The sequence below is a fragment of the Cnephaeus nilssonii genome (genome assembly GCF_951640355.1).
Source record: "Cnephaeus nilssonii genome assembly, chromosome: 1".
Taxonomy (NCBI): domain Eukaryota; kingdom Metazoa; phylum Chordata; class Mammalia; order Chiroptera; family Vespertilionidae; genus Cnephaeus; species Cnephaeus nilssonii.
The window spans coordinates 60,779,277-60,796,309 of NC_137072.1; the positions used below are offsets into that span (position 1 = coordinate 60,779,277).

A 17,033-nucleotide genomic window follows, 5' to 3' on the forward strand; every position below is an offset into this window, starting at 1 on the left:
GAGCCAAATAGAAATTATGGAGTTGAAAAGTACAACCCATTAAATGAAAAAATTCATTAGAGGGTCTCAACAGTAGATTTTAAACTACAGAAGAAAGAGTCAGTGAACTTGAAGGTGGGTAGAAAATATGCAACTGAAGAACAGAGAGAAAAAAGAATGAAGAAAAATGAACAGAGCCTAAGAAAAATGTGGAATACCATTAAGCACCTCAACACACACATAACAAGAGAAGGAGAGAGGAAAGGAGCAGTAAAATATCTGAAGACATAATGGTTGAAAACTTACTAAATTTGATGGAAATATTACACATTCAAGAAGCTTTATAAACATCAGATAGGATAGCTGCAAAGGGATCCATACTCAGATATATCATAGTAAAAATACTGAAAGATAAAGACAAAGGAAAAATCTTGAAAGCAGCAAGAGAAAAATAATTTGTCACGTACAGGGGAACCTCAGTAAGATGAACAGCTGTGTTCTCATCTGAAACAATAGAGGCCAGAAATAAATAAAAGTAAAATAAAAAATATTCCTTGATCAGTGAATACTAAGAGAATCCATGCAAGCAGGCTTGCTTTAGAAGAGATACTAAAGGAGTTCTGCAAGCTGAAAGCAAATGGTCCCAGACAGTACTGTAATTATAATTTGCATGAAAAAACAAAGAGCACTGGTAAAGGTAATTATGTAACTACTAGAGGCCCGGTGCATGAAATTCATGCACAAGGGGGGGGGGCGTTCCTCAGCCCGGCCTGCACCCTCTCCAATCTGGGTCCCCTTGGGGGATGTCTGACTGCCGGTTTAGGTCCGATCCCTGTGGGACCGGGCCTAAACCGGCAGTCGGACATCCCTCTTGCAATCCGACACTGCTGACTCCTAACTGCTCGCCTGCCTGCCTGCCTGATCACCCCTAACTGCCCTCCCCTCCTGGCCTGATCACCCCCTAACTGCCCTCCCCTGCCGGCCTGATCGCCCCCTAACTGCCCTCCCCTGCCGGCCTGATCGCCCCTAATCACCTCTGCCTTGGCCCCTGCCACCATGGCTTTGTCCAGAAGGATGTCTAGAAGATATCCGGTCTAATTAGCATATTACCCTTTTATTAGTATAAATATAAGGCAATATGAATTCATAATTTCCTCCTTTTTCTCTTAACTGATTTAAAAAGCAACAGTACAAGACAAATGTACATAAAATAAATGTCCTAATGCATTTGATAATAATGGGACAAAGGAGGTGGGTCAAAGCAAAGTTGTATGGCAATGCCTTTATACTTACACTTGAAACTCTTCATAAGAAACCCCACTGGAGATGCTTCCTCTCCTTCTGGAGCTGTGCCCACTGTCTTCATCATCCTCCTCCTCGGAGTCATCCAGGCTTCGTGGGAAACTTCTGCTGCTCATGGGACGTGGTAAAGAGCTGTGATCCAAGTCCAGGTCCTCCTGAAGAAATGTGGCAATTGAGCAGGAATACCTAGACCCCACAGAACTTCACCCAAGACTTGGACCAATGAGAAATGGGCATGTGCCATTTACCTCTGGTTTCTCTGTGGTTCACACCAGACTGGAATTCCCACACTTGGTAATTTCATGCATTGTCAAATTTTCACAACAGATTTTAATTACCAGTGAGGAGTTATTAAGTTGTTTTTTAGACAAGAAAGAACATAGAAAAAGTAAATGAAGAAATATACCTTTTAATAAAAGATAACCCATTTAATAGCTACAAAGTAGGAAAGATATAATCTCAGAATAAAAATTTGGCTAAATACAGTCTTGTGAAAATTGTACTCCTTGTCTTCTTGTTCACATTTCACTATGATTGGTGGTTTTTCACCTAATGGTCTTGTTCTGTGGAGCAGCATTTAGAAATCACTTTTCTATACTATCTTCTCATAGGAAAATGACTTTTATGTTTAACATGCACCTTCATTCTTTGTACCTCAATTACCATCTATTGTTTAACCATTTATTTTTAAAGTTCACATTAAAGTTTTAACCTATTTTTTATTATAAAAGCCCATGTCAGTTTACTTTTAATAGTTTAATAAATATTCAACTAGAAGGCAGCTCTTTTATTTTAAATGTTGATTTCAAGAGTAACTAATTTTATATCTCCTAAGAAATATTGCCCCTCCCCCTCTCTCATGAACACTGTGAAATATGAAACTACTCGGTTTTCTCTTTTCAAGTTCATTACTAGGAAGTTTAAGGCCAAATCTGTAGCCCAACCTTAATAAGCATAAGTGTTATTAGCTTCATTCATAGTCCAGTTTTATATTTTACTTTTGTTTTGCATCATTCTTCATTTTGTTTTTTTACATGTATGCTAACTTATTACATTTTTATATATTATCGTGTTATATATTCTTGTTGGGATAAGCAGGGTACTAATACATAAAGTGATATAAGAGAGAGAGAGAGAGAGAGAGAGAGAGAGAGAGAGAGAGAGAGAATGACTCTCAGTAACCCACTACTTAGTATGGTGTCTGAAACATCGTGGGTGCTGAATCAAATCATGTTCTCCTAAACTTAACTCACCCTCTCTTTTTCCAAGTCATCTCTCATCTGCTGATGTTCATGTTCAGTCAGTTCCTGGTCTCCATCTTGGTCGTACTTTGTGAAGATTGCCTCGATCTCTGCATCAGTATGGCCCTTCCTGAAATGATCAAGAGGTTACAGATGAACTCATTCACATACATGGTCCAACCCCAACACAGAAACACCCAAATACAGGGAGGAAAGGAGAAATTGCTGGATTGGGGACAGTCCTCCTCTTATAATATGCTCCAGGAAGACACCCACCTCTGAAAAAAAGGTGTCTCTATGAGTTCTTGGGCCAGGGATACCCTTATCCTCAAGAATGTATCTTTACATGAGGAACTCTCCAGGCCCTCAGAAAGTCTGATTCTCACCCTTTGAGATCCTGTCGAAGTTCATCAAAGTTTAACTTGCCTCCCCCTTGCCGCAGACTCTCTGAAATGTCATCCACAGTATTTCTTCTTAGTCTGAGTTTGACCAAGGCTTTATGGTAGCCCTGTTGAAAACAAAAGACTTAGTTGAGTGCATTCTCGCTTTGCATTTGCTTCACCTTCAATTTACAGTAGTAATTACTGTAAACCCGGCACAGCACTGGATGTAAGTTGGCCACTTGTTATAGTAATAGTGATAAGAATAATATAGAATAAGTATCAAAGTGTGGAATTACAGTGTGATATTAAAGTATGATGTTAAAAAGTATTGAATGTAATGTAAACAGGCTGATTAAACACCCCTGAGTGGCCTGTATGTAGAAAATAGATAAAAGTGATCTGCTCCCCATATGTAAAACCAGATATGCAAGGCTCCTGGGACCCGCTGATAAGACACACTGAAGACGCCCATCTAGGCACATAAAAAGAGGAAGCACCAGAAGAAGATCAGAGAGGCCTGCTCTGCTCCTCCACAGACGGTCACTCTCCACCCCCCTTCCTGCATCTGCCCAAGCTCTGCCGTGGACCGTGAGTCCAAACAGTGAGCCGGAAACTGAGGCCTCAAACAAGACGCCGAGCCGCAGCTGTAACGTCCAACGTCCAGTGTGTGTGTCTGTCGGCGCGGATCCCCGGGTGGCCTGCCGAGGTCTGGAAACCACCAGGACTCTGGTAAATAAACCGTGTGTGATTCGTGCATTGCATGTCTGTCTCCTGTGTAATTTATGCTCGGTCAATATTAAGTAAGTACCTTGGGTCGTACGTGTCAGTTTAGAGACTGGCTGAGGCACCCTTGGTCACCTGTGCTTACGTCCCTGAAGGAGAAATTGGGACAATTGGCGTAGTCGGCAGTTGCTAAATTAAAATTGGACATTAAGGGGGTAAGTGAAACCAAATTTCCCAAATTAATTTTTCTAAATTGCTCCGGGCACAGCGGAGATCAATTTGAATAAGAGAGAAAAGGGGAAGCTTCTAGCCAAATCTGATGTCAAGTGCTGAGCCTGCTAAGAGCAGATAATGTTGTCCACCCAAACCCGAAAGTAATCAGGCATAGAGAACCGATCGGTGTCACTTCTGAAAAACCTTGAGCTTGCTTCAAACTAAAAGTCGTCCACCGTAAGGGCACGCCCAGGAGAGGCTGACTCCCGAAGGCAAACACCGGAGGGTCCTAGCAGTTTCTCTGCCCAAGCGGAGCCGTGCAGACGGGTTATATCTGCCGACCGTTTACGCAAGCAAGGGGCTGTGGAGGCAGCCAAGAGGAAGGACACGCGAAAGGGGAAACTAGGCTTGAGAAATCGGTGGAGGGACCCGAGTTGGCGGATTATACCAACCGACAGCTTACGTAGGCAGCACAACCGTGGCATAAACGGGACGGAGGAATTGTGGTTGGAAGGAATAATTCTCTCATTGCAAATTAAGGAAAGAAAGAGGAATATATATATAAATATAGATTTTATAAATGAATGGCAGAGCATAAATTACAAAACAGGATCCTGAATTTCTTAAGAAAGGCTCACAATTATCTCTTTCTTTGCAATATATACCTGACTGAAGTCCAGAGGGAAACTTCCCCTTGTGCCATCTATCCCTTTGTGAGAGCAGGTCCTAAAATAATAATTTGTCCGGACTGCCTTCAAGATAGCAAGGAAGATTAAAATGGAATAACTCAGAAGCTTCTAGCAGAAACTAAGGAGGAATAAAGAACGACTAGCTAACATACCGGCTGAAAGTAAATGGTGCACCCTAGAGGACAGCCTCAGGGAGAAATGCAAGGTCAGATACACTCCCAGATTGGGAGAGAAAGTAACCAATAACCCTGACACATTAATACCAGTAATTCAAAGGGCTTCACCTGAAGAGGTGATCCCAATACTTCTACATACAATTCGTAATCTTCAGGAAGATAATGATAAAGGCAAAAGATTAGCACAAAAGGTGATAGGACAATATTCTAGCAAGCCAGCCATAGTAAGAAAAAAAAGGTGGCGAGGAAGGAAGGAACAGAAGGTGAAGGAGAGACAGTAGAATTTTCCTCCTTCACTAGACAAGAAATGAATGAACTTAGAGGCCTATTAATAAAGGGAGAACTGACAGACATTGATTGGTTGCTACATCTGTATGAGAAGAGAGGCCACACCCTTATGGTCAGTGCAGATGAATTACCACAAGTAATTGATGCAATAGAACACCCAAAACTAAGAGAACAACTACTAAAAGACATAGAACAGCAAGGAAGACAGGCACTGGCGTCTATATGGCACTGGGTGTCTAAGGCTTGGAAAAAGTCTTTTCCCCATATAGATTTCTCCTCATCACAATTTTCAAAACCATGGAATAATATAGGCCAGCTCCAACATCAATTGAGGAAATTAACTATCCTTAATGGAATATACCATGGAGATAATCCCTGGGAAGCCACTAATGTGGATGGCATCATAAGATGTCTAATTAAAAATGCACCCGAGGGATATAAAATACAAATGCAAAATTTATTAGCAGGGTCAAGAACCCCAAATGAGATTAAGGAAAAAATCACCCTCCATCAGGACATGATTACAGATAAAAAATTCACCTTTGTAGCAAAGGAGGAGAGAACACAAAATTACTCTTTAAAAAAATAAATAAATAAATAAATAAATAATAAAATAAAATAAAATAAGGAAGGAAATAAGGGGACCCCAGAATATGTATAGAAATAATAATAATTTCCAGAACAAGGGAAGAAATTGGACACAACCAAAGCCATGCCTAGCACAGCAAAAACCTTACTGGAAGGTGAATAACCCTTTCTTTAAAAGGGGACCCCCACAAAACCCATTTACAAAAAATCAATCTGGAAATTCATTCAATAAAACCCAATCCAGAAACCCCTTCCCCACTTACCAATCTAAGAATAACCCATTTCAACAACAACCCAGAAATAATCCATTCAGACAACAGGGAAACTACCAAGGCCCCCGCCCCCAATGGAAGGGCAACCAAGGGGGCATAAGAAGAAACTAACCTCTCTTGCTCTAGCAGACGAGTTTTATAGGGAAAATGATAAGAGGCCATATATTACTTTGAATATAAAACCCCAAGATGATTTAATCTTACTTAAAACATTTTTAATATACACTGGATCCCAAATCTCTTTAATGGCCATAGATAATATACCCACAAAATCCTGTGAAAACACAGGATTTCTATTGAAAGAATCACAGGAAATATTATTAAGGCAAATCCAATACACTGTAAAATACTGTACAGAAATAGACAGATTAAAGAATACATTGGGATTCTACAGGAAGAACAGTACCAAATAAGGTCATCAATAAATTAGACTCACTTAAAAGCCCCACATCAAAAAAGGAAGCACAACAAGTTATGGGATTATTTATGTTTTGGAAACAACACATACCATATCTGTCAGACATAGCAAAACCTATATACAAAGTAACTAGAAAAGCAGTAAACTTCCAATGGAATAAAGAACAGGAAGAAGCTTTCCAACAATTAAAACACTACATCCACCTCTTCTCTCAACTACAAAATATACAATCAGGTGACAAGGTAATTCTAGATATTGCTTTTATATCAGAACATGGTAATTGGGGACTATATAAAAAAGGGAAAGATGACCATAAGCTAATGCCAGTAGGATTCTGGTCCAAGAAATTTCCATACTCTCATTTTAAATACTCATATTTTGAGACATTGATTTGGACTTTATATGCAGCACTGCTACACACAGAACCTCTGACAGGACAACAGCCAATAACAATCAGGAGCACCCTGCCTCTTAAGGCATGGTTAAATATGTCAGCGGAAGAGTTGGCAGGTAACCAAATTGAAGAAAAGGTACTCGCGTGGAAGTGGTACATAAACACGCGTTGTATCAGCGGCTCCGGAGAACCAGCCCTCCTCACCGAGGAGGTAAACAAACTTGAGGTGGAGCCACCCACCTGTGCCAACAAGTTTGAACCTATAGAGACATCTATAGGTGTACAGGGGCCAAAATACACCCCTGTCTTTAAAAATGCCTGGTTTACAGACAGATCAGCCCCCGTATCCGGTGACCGCAACATCTGGAGGGCAGCAGCCTTCATTCCCGCGACACAACAAGCTCTGACTGTGTCTGGCGAGTCCAATTCTGCACAACATGCAGAACTTATAGCCGCATATATGGCTATACAGGAAGCAGTGCGGACACAAAAACAAAATATATATATTTACAGACTCTTGGGCAGTATATAATGGCATTATATTATGGTCAGGAAAATGGAAACAAACTAATTGGCAAATTAATGGCAAAGATTTATGGTCTAGAGAATATTGGGAAAAAATATATATTTTATCACAAAAGATAAAAATATATGTAACACATGTCAATGCACATGCTAGTGACAGCTCTAAAACAACACTATACAACAAAATAGTAGATCAACTAGCAAAAGGACTAACACCAGGAAATAACCTCACTATCACTGATAAATCTAAATCTTTAACAATAATATTAGCATTAAAAAAGGAAGATAACAATTCTTACTCCTTGCCACCAATTCCATCAATTAAATTAAAAAAGGAAGATGGAAAATACAAAATACAACCTCCAGAATTAGAAATGAAATTGACCATACCATTTATCACACAAATACATCAAACATTAGGACACATAGGACAATCAGTACTTATAAACTGGTTTCTAAAAAGAAACATAAAAGCCCCAATCAGAGACATTAAATCAGCTATAAATGCATGCACTGTTTGCAAAGGAACACACATGTTCCGCACACTTCAGCCACCTAGAATGAATAAGCCATATATACCCAACCAACTCTTACAGATAGATTTTACCATATTCACAAAAATAGGCATGCACATTAGTGGATGTAAATACAGGAATCCTTGCTGCCACAGCATCGTCACATCCAGATGCAAATACAACATTACGCTCCCTAAATACCTGGATGATGCATTTTGGCCCGCCACAAATCATAGAATCAGATCAAGGATCACACTTTACTGCCACATCTGTACAAAAGTTGGCAGCAGAATATGACATAGATTGGAACTTTCACTTATCATACAACCCAACAGCAGCAGGAACAATTGAAAGGCACAATGGACTCCTCAAACATAAAATGCAAACATTATTGATGGATAATAAATATCCATCTTTACAAGTTCTTTTAAATAAAGCATGCCTTTTATTGAATTCTAGACCTAGACAGAACAGACCCTCCCCCCTAGAACAACTATATCTTCCACACATTGAAAATATCAATGAATACCAATTCAGCCCTCCACCTAGAACAAATAGGAAAATTCCTTACAAAATCTTAACAAAAAACTCTAAGGATAACTCCTTGTCCTTGCAGGAAATCATAGCTGACAGTGGAGCCTCACTTTACTGGACAGTAAATGATAAGGGAGAACTACAACAAACCAAAATCCAAAACACACAACCAAGATTTTAAATTAACATTATATTATTTATTTATTGTCTTATCTCAGCCATAATCACTCTTACACTCCTCCTACCACTCATATCATACATTGAACAGAATGTGCACAAGAATATTTGCCAGGAGAAACAGCTGTACATTTTCATGCTCTACTTAGAGACTATATTGCCATAGGAGAACAAGCAATCTATTCTGCTTACAGATACCCAAGCTCACTTCCACCATTAACAACCCCAAATGAATTACTCAATATAATTTGCATAGGAGACTTAAATGCTGAATATTTGACACCACCTTGGAACTATATCCCTACAATCTCTCAGAGAGAACTTGAAGACAGAGAAAGATGGGAACATATGATGGAACTAGATGGCCCAGAGGAATTTTCCACTGGACATTGATTTTACTCTTTACTAATATTCTTGTTAATGATGTTATTTCTAGTGCTTCTAGCACTACAACCACTTTTAGTACTTCTACTAATGCTGATATTACTACTGAAGTTCCTGCTACTACTTTACCTACTACTACTTTTCCTACTACTATTACTACTACTAATACTGGCAAGCCAGATACCATAAAACCAGCTATAACCCATAAATTATCCATACAACTAACTAAACCAAACAAACATTATGTTTTCCACCACCCAGTCACACTTACAGCAAATAACTCAATCTTTTCACTAACTATAGGTGATTTTTCTTTCAATACTTCTTTACAATATTACTCCACATACAGGATGTGTCCATCATATTACCACCCAGATTTTTGCCAACTTAAAACATTGAATTATGTACAAAATTCTATGAGAACATATGGTCACACTCAATTGAAAGAATGCATTTCCCAACAATGGTTTCAGGACTCTCTGTCTCTGAGATCAGTTTCCATTATAGATGTCCAATCAAGAGATCCTCCCACAACAACGTATCATATAACTACTGATACCCTTATAACTCTCAATTCCAAATTTATAAACATAGTTCAAAATGTAGATCCATATTTAAATATAGAAAATAATTCTTGCATTCAGAGAGCACTAGTTAATGTAGTTCCATTCCAAGAACATCTCATGCATTTTTGGTATACAGGAGAACAAGGAGATGAATTTGAGGATTATGATGAATATGAAGAGATGAACACAACAGAGGCATCCACACCTACACTCACAACAGAAACACCCATATCAACCTATTTTAACAGACAACCATTCTTTTCACCACCCACCACGAACCCAACCCTACCAGAAGGCTTTCCTATCTCACCATATTATAACATGACACACATTGTAAAAGAAAATGACATAACTTATTATCAATATTATTTAACAGGCTTTCCAAATTTTCCAACATTTGGCAACTTTTGTGTAGGCATTAAATGTCACATGTCAAAGTCTGAATATGGCCCTGTGATGATAACCTCTTTAACTGATGCCATCACACCAGAAGAATATTTAGCTCATGATAACAACTACTGGCCATTTAGACACATACCTCAGATGATGACAGACCTCATTAGTCCTGTCAATTTTGACTCTGGTGAAACTATGCATAAACTTTGGAATTCACTTATGTTTGGCACCATATATCAAATTTGCTTTCCAGCAGCTATATCTAATAATTCCCTTCATATTAATACCACTGGGACAAACTTTACTCATTTTTATACCAAACTAGAACCAGCTATATATTGTGTTGACCCCAACAAGAAATTGGCCAAATCTGTTCTAAATCTATTACAAAGACTAACCCCCAATATGCTATATCCAAATTCTTACAAACTAAGATCACAGCAATTTCTAGGATTCTGGAATATAAATTATACCACCCTTTACTACCCAGATATAATTACACATACCTTTACAGAAATCCCACAAGGAGAACAATTTGTCATGAATTCAACCCACATTTGTTCTAATACCATAGCCATTGGTAAAATCAACCCACCAATTATGCCCTCCTATAATTGCTCTACATTATCCACAAAAATGACAATGGCTATAACGGATTGGTTGCAGTCTAAAAGATACATACTAGAACAAGCTAATTCCTTAGCAAATGTAACTATGTTTTTCTCTAACTACACACAGAAATTTTTTCCTTTATTCATGTTTAATTCCTCTACAACATCATATCTATTAGATTGCTCCCCAAGCGTCACAGAAATGCTCACCTATGCAATTATTCCTAAACATGATCAACAAGCACGACAACCTACATTTTTAAACCACCCATACTCATATGGACCATTCCCCATTATAAGCTATAGAAATTTTACATTTAGCTACACCTCTACAAACATTCTTTCAAATCTTACCACAGGCCAACAACACCAAACAACCTATACAGTTCTTTATCCCAACTCAACATTAAGACCTACCCCTATACCACTAAATCACTCACATTTTGCTTGCAGAGGATATGACCCACTCATTAGTTTACATTATAATATTTCTTATGGACTAAAACCTACTTCTTGGTTTACAACCTTTGGAGCCTATATTAATCCATCAAAAGCAAAACGTATAGCTGGATCCTTCACTACTGGTTTTCAATCATATATGCTACATTACTTAGACGGCGGATGGAAGAAATTATTCCTCCACCACCATTCACCCATGACTAATCATTCTCTTCTACCCTTCACTGATTTCTACTATATACCTAATATTGCTGATAAATGTTATAATAACCTATTAGAACCATGCAAAGAGGTTGCTACAATTCTACGACATGCTTAAGAACCTTACATTTCTCACCTGTCTATTCTTATGGCATTACAAAACCTGCACCTAAACTTCTTGAGGCCCCATCAGTAATTATACAAATCAATAACCCAGGTAGACTAATTTTCCAACCACAGATTCAGAGAACTATCATATACTTCTCACCAGATGATTTTCTAGCCTCCTCATTAGTCAAAGCTTGTGCAGATGTAGAACCCCCAATTCCAATCAGAAATGCACCATTCCCTCAAAAATTTAGACAACATTCAGGAAGGAAACTCTTACAACTAGACGCAGCTTCCTTTGCATTGGCATCAATCGCAGCATCTGTATCTATAGCAAATTCAGTTAAAATTAACTAATGATTTAAATAAATACTTCCACCATACAACTGAATTTGAAACTAAAACATTAGAACTCATCTCTAAATCATTTGACAGTGCCTATCAACTGGCAGCACAAACCCATCAGCAAGTTATGCTCTTATCAGACATAGTTAAGGAACAGGATCACTATATGCACACATTACATCAAGACATAGAGGACATTAATCAAAGATTCCAAAAATACCAATTTAGACAACAATGTCAACTTATACAAAATTCCCTAACACAAGCCCGAGACCTTTTGTCTCTCATTGTCAGGGGACAAGGACTGAACCCATTGTGGAATGATGCAATAGCTGCAATTGACTTTACAAAACCTATAGGATGCTCCTACTCAGACTGTGAACTTTCAATACTCACAGCAGTAGGAGGAGAAAACTTAGTGGCATATCCTACATTGAATATACCAATACACATGAACAATAATGAATATGCAATGCCTAATGGAGACATGCTATATGTGGAACCTTATTTCTTCTTAAAATCTTCACTAATACAATTCACTCCAAATATCTTCATTGCATTCCAACCACTATCTGTAGATACATTTCCTGTATCACTTCTTCCACATGACCCAAGACCACTCATGTATAATATAGGCAGACACAACTTTGTCGCCTGCTTTACAAATATCTCTGTATATGATCACACAATAAGGAAGAACGTGAACTACTCCTTCCCTAATTCTTGTCACTTAATCACTAATGCTATGAACATCACCTTTAATAATAAAATATATTATTCATTCTTTGACACCAAAACCTCTCCATACTTCTCACCCTCTTTACCCTTATACCAATGCTTGCAAGAAAAACATTATACTGCACCTCCTACTCTTAATGAATCTTTTAACAAGCTTAGCTCTTTAGAACCCCTTGTAAAAGATACTATGAAGACCTTGAAGTCACAAGCTGAACAACTACATCACTTAGCCTACATCCCAAACGCCGGAACCATCACAACCTTGGAAGACTTGAAAAAACTACACCGTAATTGCAAGACAGCGGACACTCTCCTATCCTTATGGAGGACCGTCCCCTGCACTCCTGATTGGAATTTCATCAACCCCATCGCATGGATTCAGCATGGACTCTCTTCATTTGAAGCTACATGGACTTTAATTAAGGAGATATTATTTGCATTGGCTATTATTTTCCTCTTTTGTTTATTTGTTAAGATTGCTAAAATCATTATATGCCTTATCCCCAATAAAATAAAAAATAATTGATTCCCTTGGGGTAAACCCTTCAGGAATCACCGGGTGGAATGTTATAGTAATAGTGATAAGAATAATATAGAATAAGTATCAAAGTGTGGAATTACAGTGTGATATTAAAGTATGATGTTAAAAAGTATTGAATGTAATGTAAACAGGCTGATTAAACACCCCTGAGTGGCCTGTATGTAGAAAATAGATAAAAGTGATCTGCTCCCCATATGTAAAACCAGATATGCAACGCTCCTGGGACCCGCTGATAAGACACACTGAAGACGCCCATCTAGGCACATAAAAAGAGGAAGCACCAGAAGAAGATCAGAGAGGCCTGCTCTGCTCCTCCACAGACGGTCACTCTCCACCCCCCTTCCTGCATCTGCCCAAGCTCTGCCGTGGACCGTGAGTCCAAACAGTGAGCCGGAAACTGAGGCCTCAAACAAGACGCCGAGCCGCAGCTGTAACGTCCAACGTCCAGTGTGTGTGTGTCTGTCGGCGCGGATCCCCAGGTGGCCTGCCGAGGTCTGGAAACCACCAGAACTCTGGTAAATAAACCGTGTGTGATTCGTGCATTGCATGTCTGTCTCCTGTGTAATTTATGCTCGGTCAATATTAAGTAAGTACCTTGGGTCGTACGTGTCAGTTTAGAGACTGGCTGAGGCACCCTTGGTCACCTGTGCTTACGTCCCTGAAGGAGAAATTGGGACACCACTCAACAAGTATGTGTTGAATAAATGAATAAGGGACGTATCTTGAGTTTTCCATAAAACTCTTTTGGAAGTATTATATGGAAAAAGTCAGGGTCTTTCAGTAAATCAAAAGAACTAAGAGTCTTTTGCTTATATGAGAATGCAAGTTTAGGTTATAGAAATGAAACTAAGCACATGTTTCATAGCTGTCTGCCTCAGAATACTAGGAATGTGCAACAGTTCTTAAGAATACTGAGGGCCCAGCCGGCAAGGCTCAGTGGTTGAGTGTCGGCCTATGAACCAGGAGGTCACGGTTTGATTCCCAGTTAGGGCACATGCCCAGGTTGCAGGCTCAATCCCCAGTGTGGGGTGTGTGGAAGGCAGCTGATTGATGATGATTCTCTCTCATCATTGATGTCTCTTTCTCTCCCTCTCTCCTCCTCTGAAATCAATAATAATAATAAAAGAATGCTGAGGAACCTGAGTCATAAATTGTTTATTTTCTGTTATCTCATAGTAATTTCTTTCTTTTTTTCTTTCTTTCTTTCTTTCTTTCTTTCTTTCTTTCTTTCTTTCTTTCTTTCTTTATATCTATATCTATATCTATATCTATATCTATATCTATATCTATATCTATATCTATATCTATATCTATATCTATATCTATATCTATATATATATATGTTAGTATATATTTCAGTACAATGTGGAAGTGGATTTTTCATTAATAAACTACAGGCAGACTTTGCTTTGCACTATAGTGCAGGACTGTGAAATGACCACGCAAGTTCAAACTATACAAAGTGACGTTAATAATCAACAGGAAAAATTATGATTGCTCCATGACCTTTAAATCTTTTTGTCAAACATTAAAAGCTTCTTTATTGTTGGCTATAAAGTCATAGGAACATTAAAAAAAATGAATGTTTATTTACTACATTCAAATTTAAAATATTAGAAACATCCAAAATTAAAGTGTTTTATTTCTTTGTAAAAAATTTATTCTAAAACCTTCTAAATCACAATGTCATGTAGCCCTCTCTTATCCAGTGGACCTCAATGTAGGGATTTCAACGACCCCTCCCACAGGGGCCACCTTTCTGATGGGAAGATTAGACTCAGGTGTGTGCGGCAGCTCCATAGACCATGATGGTAAATATTCCCACAAATCAAATATGATGAGTGGGTACTCCCCAAATCGCTTTTATTGAATATTTGGGCAGCCAGGCCAGTGGGGACCAAGATAAAAGTTGATCACTTCAAAGTCAGAGATGCTCTGAATAAAACAAATTAAAATTTTACTCTTTCCAAAGGGGAAAAAAAAAAAAAGAAGCCAACCACCCTGAATATCTCAGAACTGACTATTTTTTATTGCATATATGAGAAGAAAAGTGTGATTTACACTGCAACTTATTTCCATAACAGCACTCTGGAATGTAAAAAAAATTAATTAAGTTCCAGATTCTTAGAGGCATCTCAACTGTTCACTTTGAACAGTTCATATTAAGTTACTGAAAGCAGAATGCACTAGAATTGTCTCTTCCTATCCAAATAAAACAAGCTCCTTTTACCATATGCAAAGTCTTTTGAATGGGTTAAGGGCATATGCTATGACTCAGCACAACAGCTATGTGACCTTGGACATGTGTTACATCATCCCTAGAGAGTGGGTATTAGCTATCAATTGACATAGTTGTCATCAGATATAAATAATAACATATGTAAAGTAATTAGCATTGTATTGTGGGAGTTCAGAACAAGTTACCCCAAAATGTACCTCTGTGGTACGCAGATTGTTTTGAGCTAAAGGCAACTTTAGCCACAGATGCAAGAGAAACTTCTGACCTTCCCTTAACAACCTAGAAGAACTTGAATTGGGAGCCTTGCCCATTAAAAGCAATTATCCGAGATAACCACCTTTGACCTGCCTATAGGGCAGCTGATGCCTCCAAGGCACCTTACATCATTTGTAGCTCAGAAATGTCTTGTACACCCATGTTCCTATCTCCATGCTCCACGTTTCTATCTCTGAACCTCTTGTGCATGTGAAGTTTCTGACTCTCATTTATATGAGATTCCTATATATATATTTTAAATACTTTTAAAATATTTTTCTTTTTATATATAGATTTTTTTATTGACTTCAGAGAGGAAGGAAGAGGAAGAGAGAGAAATATCAATGATGACAGAGAATCATTGATCGGCTGCCTCCTGCACGCCTCCTACTGGGGATCGAGCCCGCAACGTGGGCATGTGCCCTTGACCGGAATCGAACCTGGGACCCTTCAGTCCACAGGCCAATGCTCTATCCACTGAGCCAAATAAGTGAGGGCTACATATGTATATTTTAGATTTGGTTATTTTCTCTTGCTAATCTGTTTCAGCCAGAAGAACTGAGGGTAGAGGAAAGTTCCTTCCTCTCCCACAGCTGGTGCTGTGAGCAGGATGAACTCAGTGGCTGGAACCCCGCACTTCCCCACGAGGCTGCTGCAGATGAGGAGGTCCTGGGGTGTCTGACACAGCCCGGCTAAGGGTTATGTCAGGTAAGGGTTCTTACCATACTGGTACACTCCCAGATCTCCTTCTGTGGGATCTGGTTGAAGCAAGAGTGGTGAGAAACTTTTTCTCTCTTTTAAATTTGTATTGGCAGAAGAAAATATCTGTTAAACTAGTTTCTTAGAGAAGCGACTCTTGGTTATTTGGTGAGTATCCAAGGTTTTGTTTTTCTCTGTCTGATTTCTCTCAATTTGTCTTGTTATTTGCCCTAAGAACGTGGCCTTATGACCGGTGAAAGAATTTTCTCTCTGGCTCCTACCACCCAGAGAGTGCGCTTGCCAAGGTGCACCTTGCTCTCTATTCAGCCAAGACAAGCTCTCCAGGGAATTTGCTGTATCTATCCTGTTCCTCCTAGACACATCTGTCATCTCTGCCAGCTGGAGAATGCAAATGTGTCTGGTGAGTAGCCCAACAGTCTGTGGATACAAGCTTAGGGAAGCTTAAAACCTTATTCTGTTCAAAAGGTAAAGCACGTGATTCCCTGTGTTTTGGAACAGCTGCTTAAAGACAGTGTCTGTCCCTTCTCCCCACCCTGCCCTTTATATTTCTTAGGCTAACTTTGGGAATAAACTTTCTTGTGAGGTTGCATCTTTTTTCACTCTCCTTGGGAAAAGCCTTTTATGTCCATAGTATTGGTTCGAATTACTGTAGATTCCACTGTCAAGGCCAGACTATAGATCCTTTTTATTGGAAAAACTTCTCAATGGAAAAGAAACATTTTTCTTAGAGAGCTCTCCTATTGCTATAATAGCTAACCATTATGATTCCCTTAATAAGATGGAAGGACAGAAATCAGAACAACATCGAAGTCCATTAAGACCCCTTCCCTGCCCCAGCTGGTTTGGCTCAGTGGATAGAGCATCAGCCTGTGGAGCACATGCCCGGATTTTGGGCTCAATCCCCAGTAGGGGGTGTGCAGGAGGCAGCCAATCAATGATTCTCTCTCATCATTGATGTTTCTATCTTTCTCTCCCTTCCTCTCTGCAATCAATAAAATTTATATTTATTTTAAAAAAAGATCCCCTCCCATTTGCCTTCAGACATTTGTAGAT

The 17,033-nt window shown here is 38.9% G+C and overlaps 1 protein-coding gene across 1 annotated transcript in view; it reads right to left on the minus strand.

The window, feature by feature from the left end:
* Nucleotides 1–17,033, minus strand: part of PKD2 (polycystin 2, transient receptor potential cation channel) — an 80,062-nt gene that overhangs the window by 12,644 nt on the left and 50,385 nt on the right. Inside the window, exons 11-13 of the mRNA XM_079769964.1 lie at nt 2,909–3,030; nt 2,535–2,652; nt 1,273–1,436 (exon numbers count right to left, since the gene is read on the minus strand). Coding sequence (XP_079626090.1) covers nt 1,273–1,436; nt 2,535–2,652; nt 2,909–3,030 — 404 coding nt within the window. The remainder of the gene's footprint in view (nt 1–1,272; nt 1,437–2,534; nt 2,653–2,908; nt 3,031–17,033) is intronic.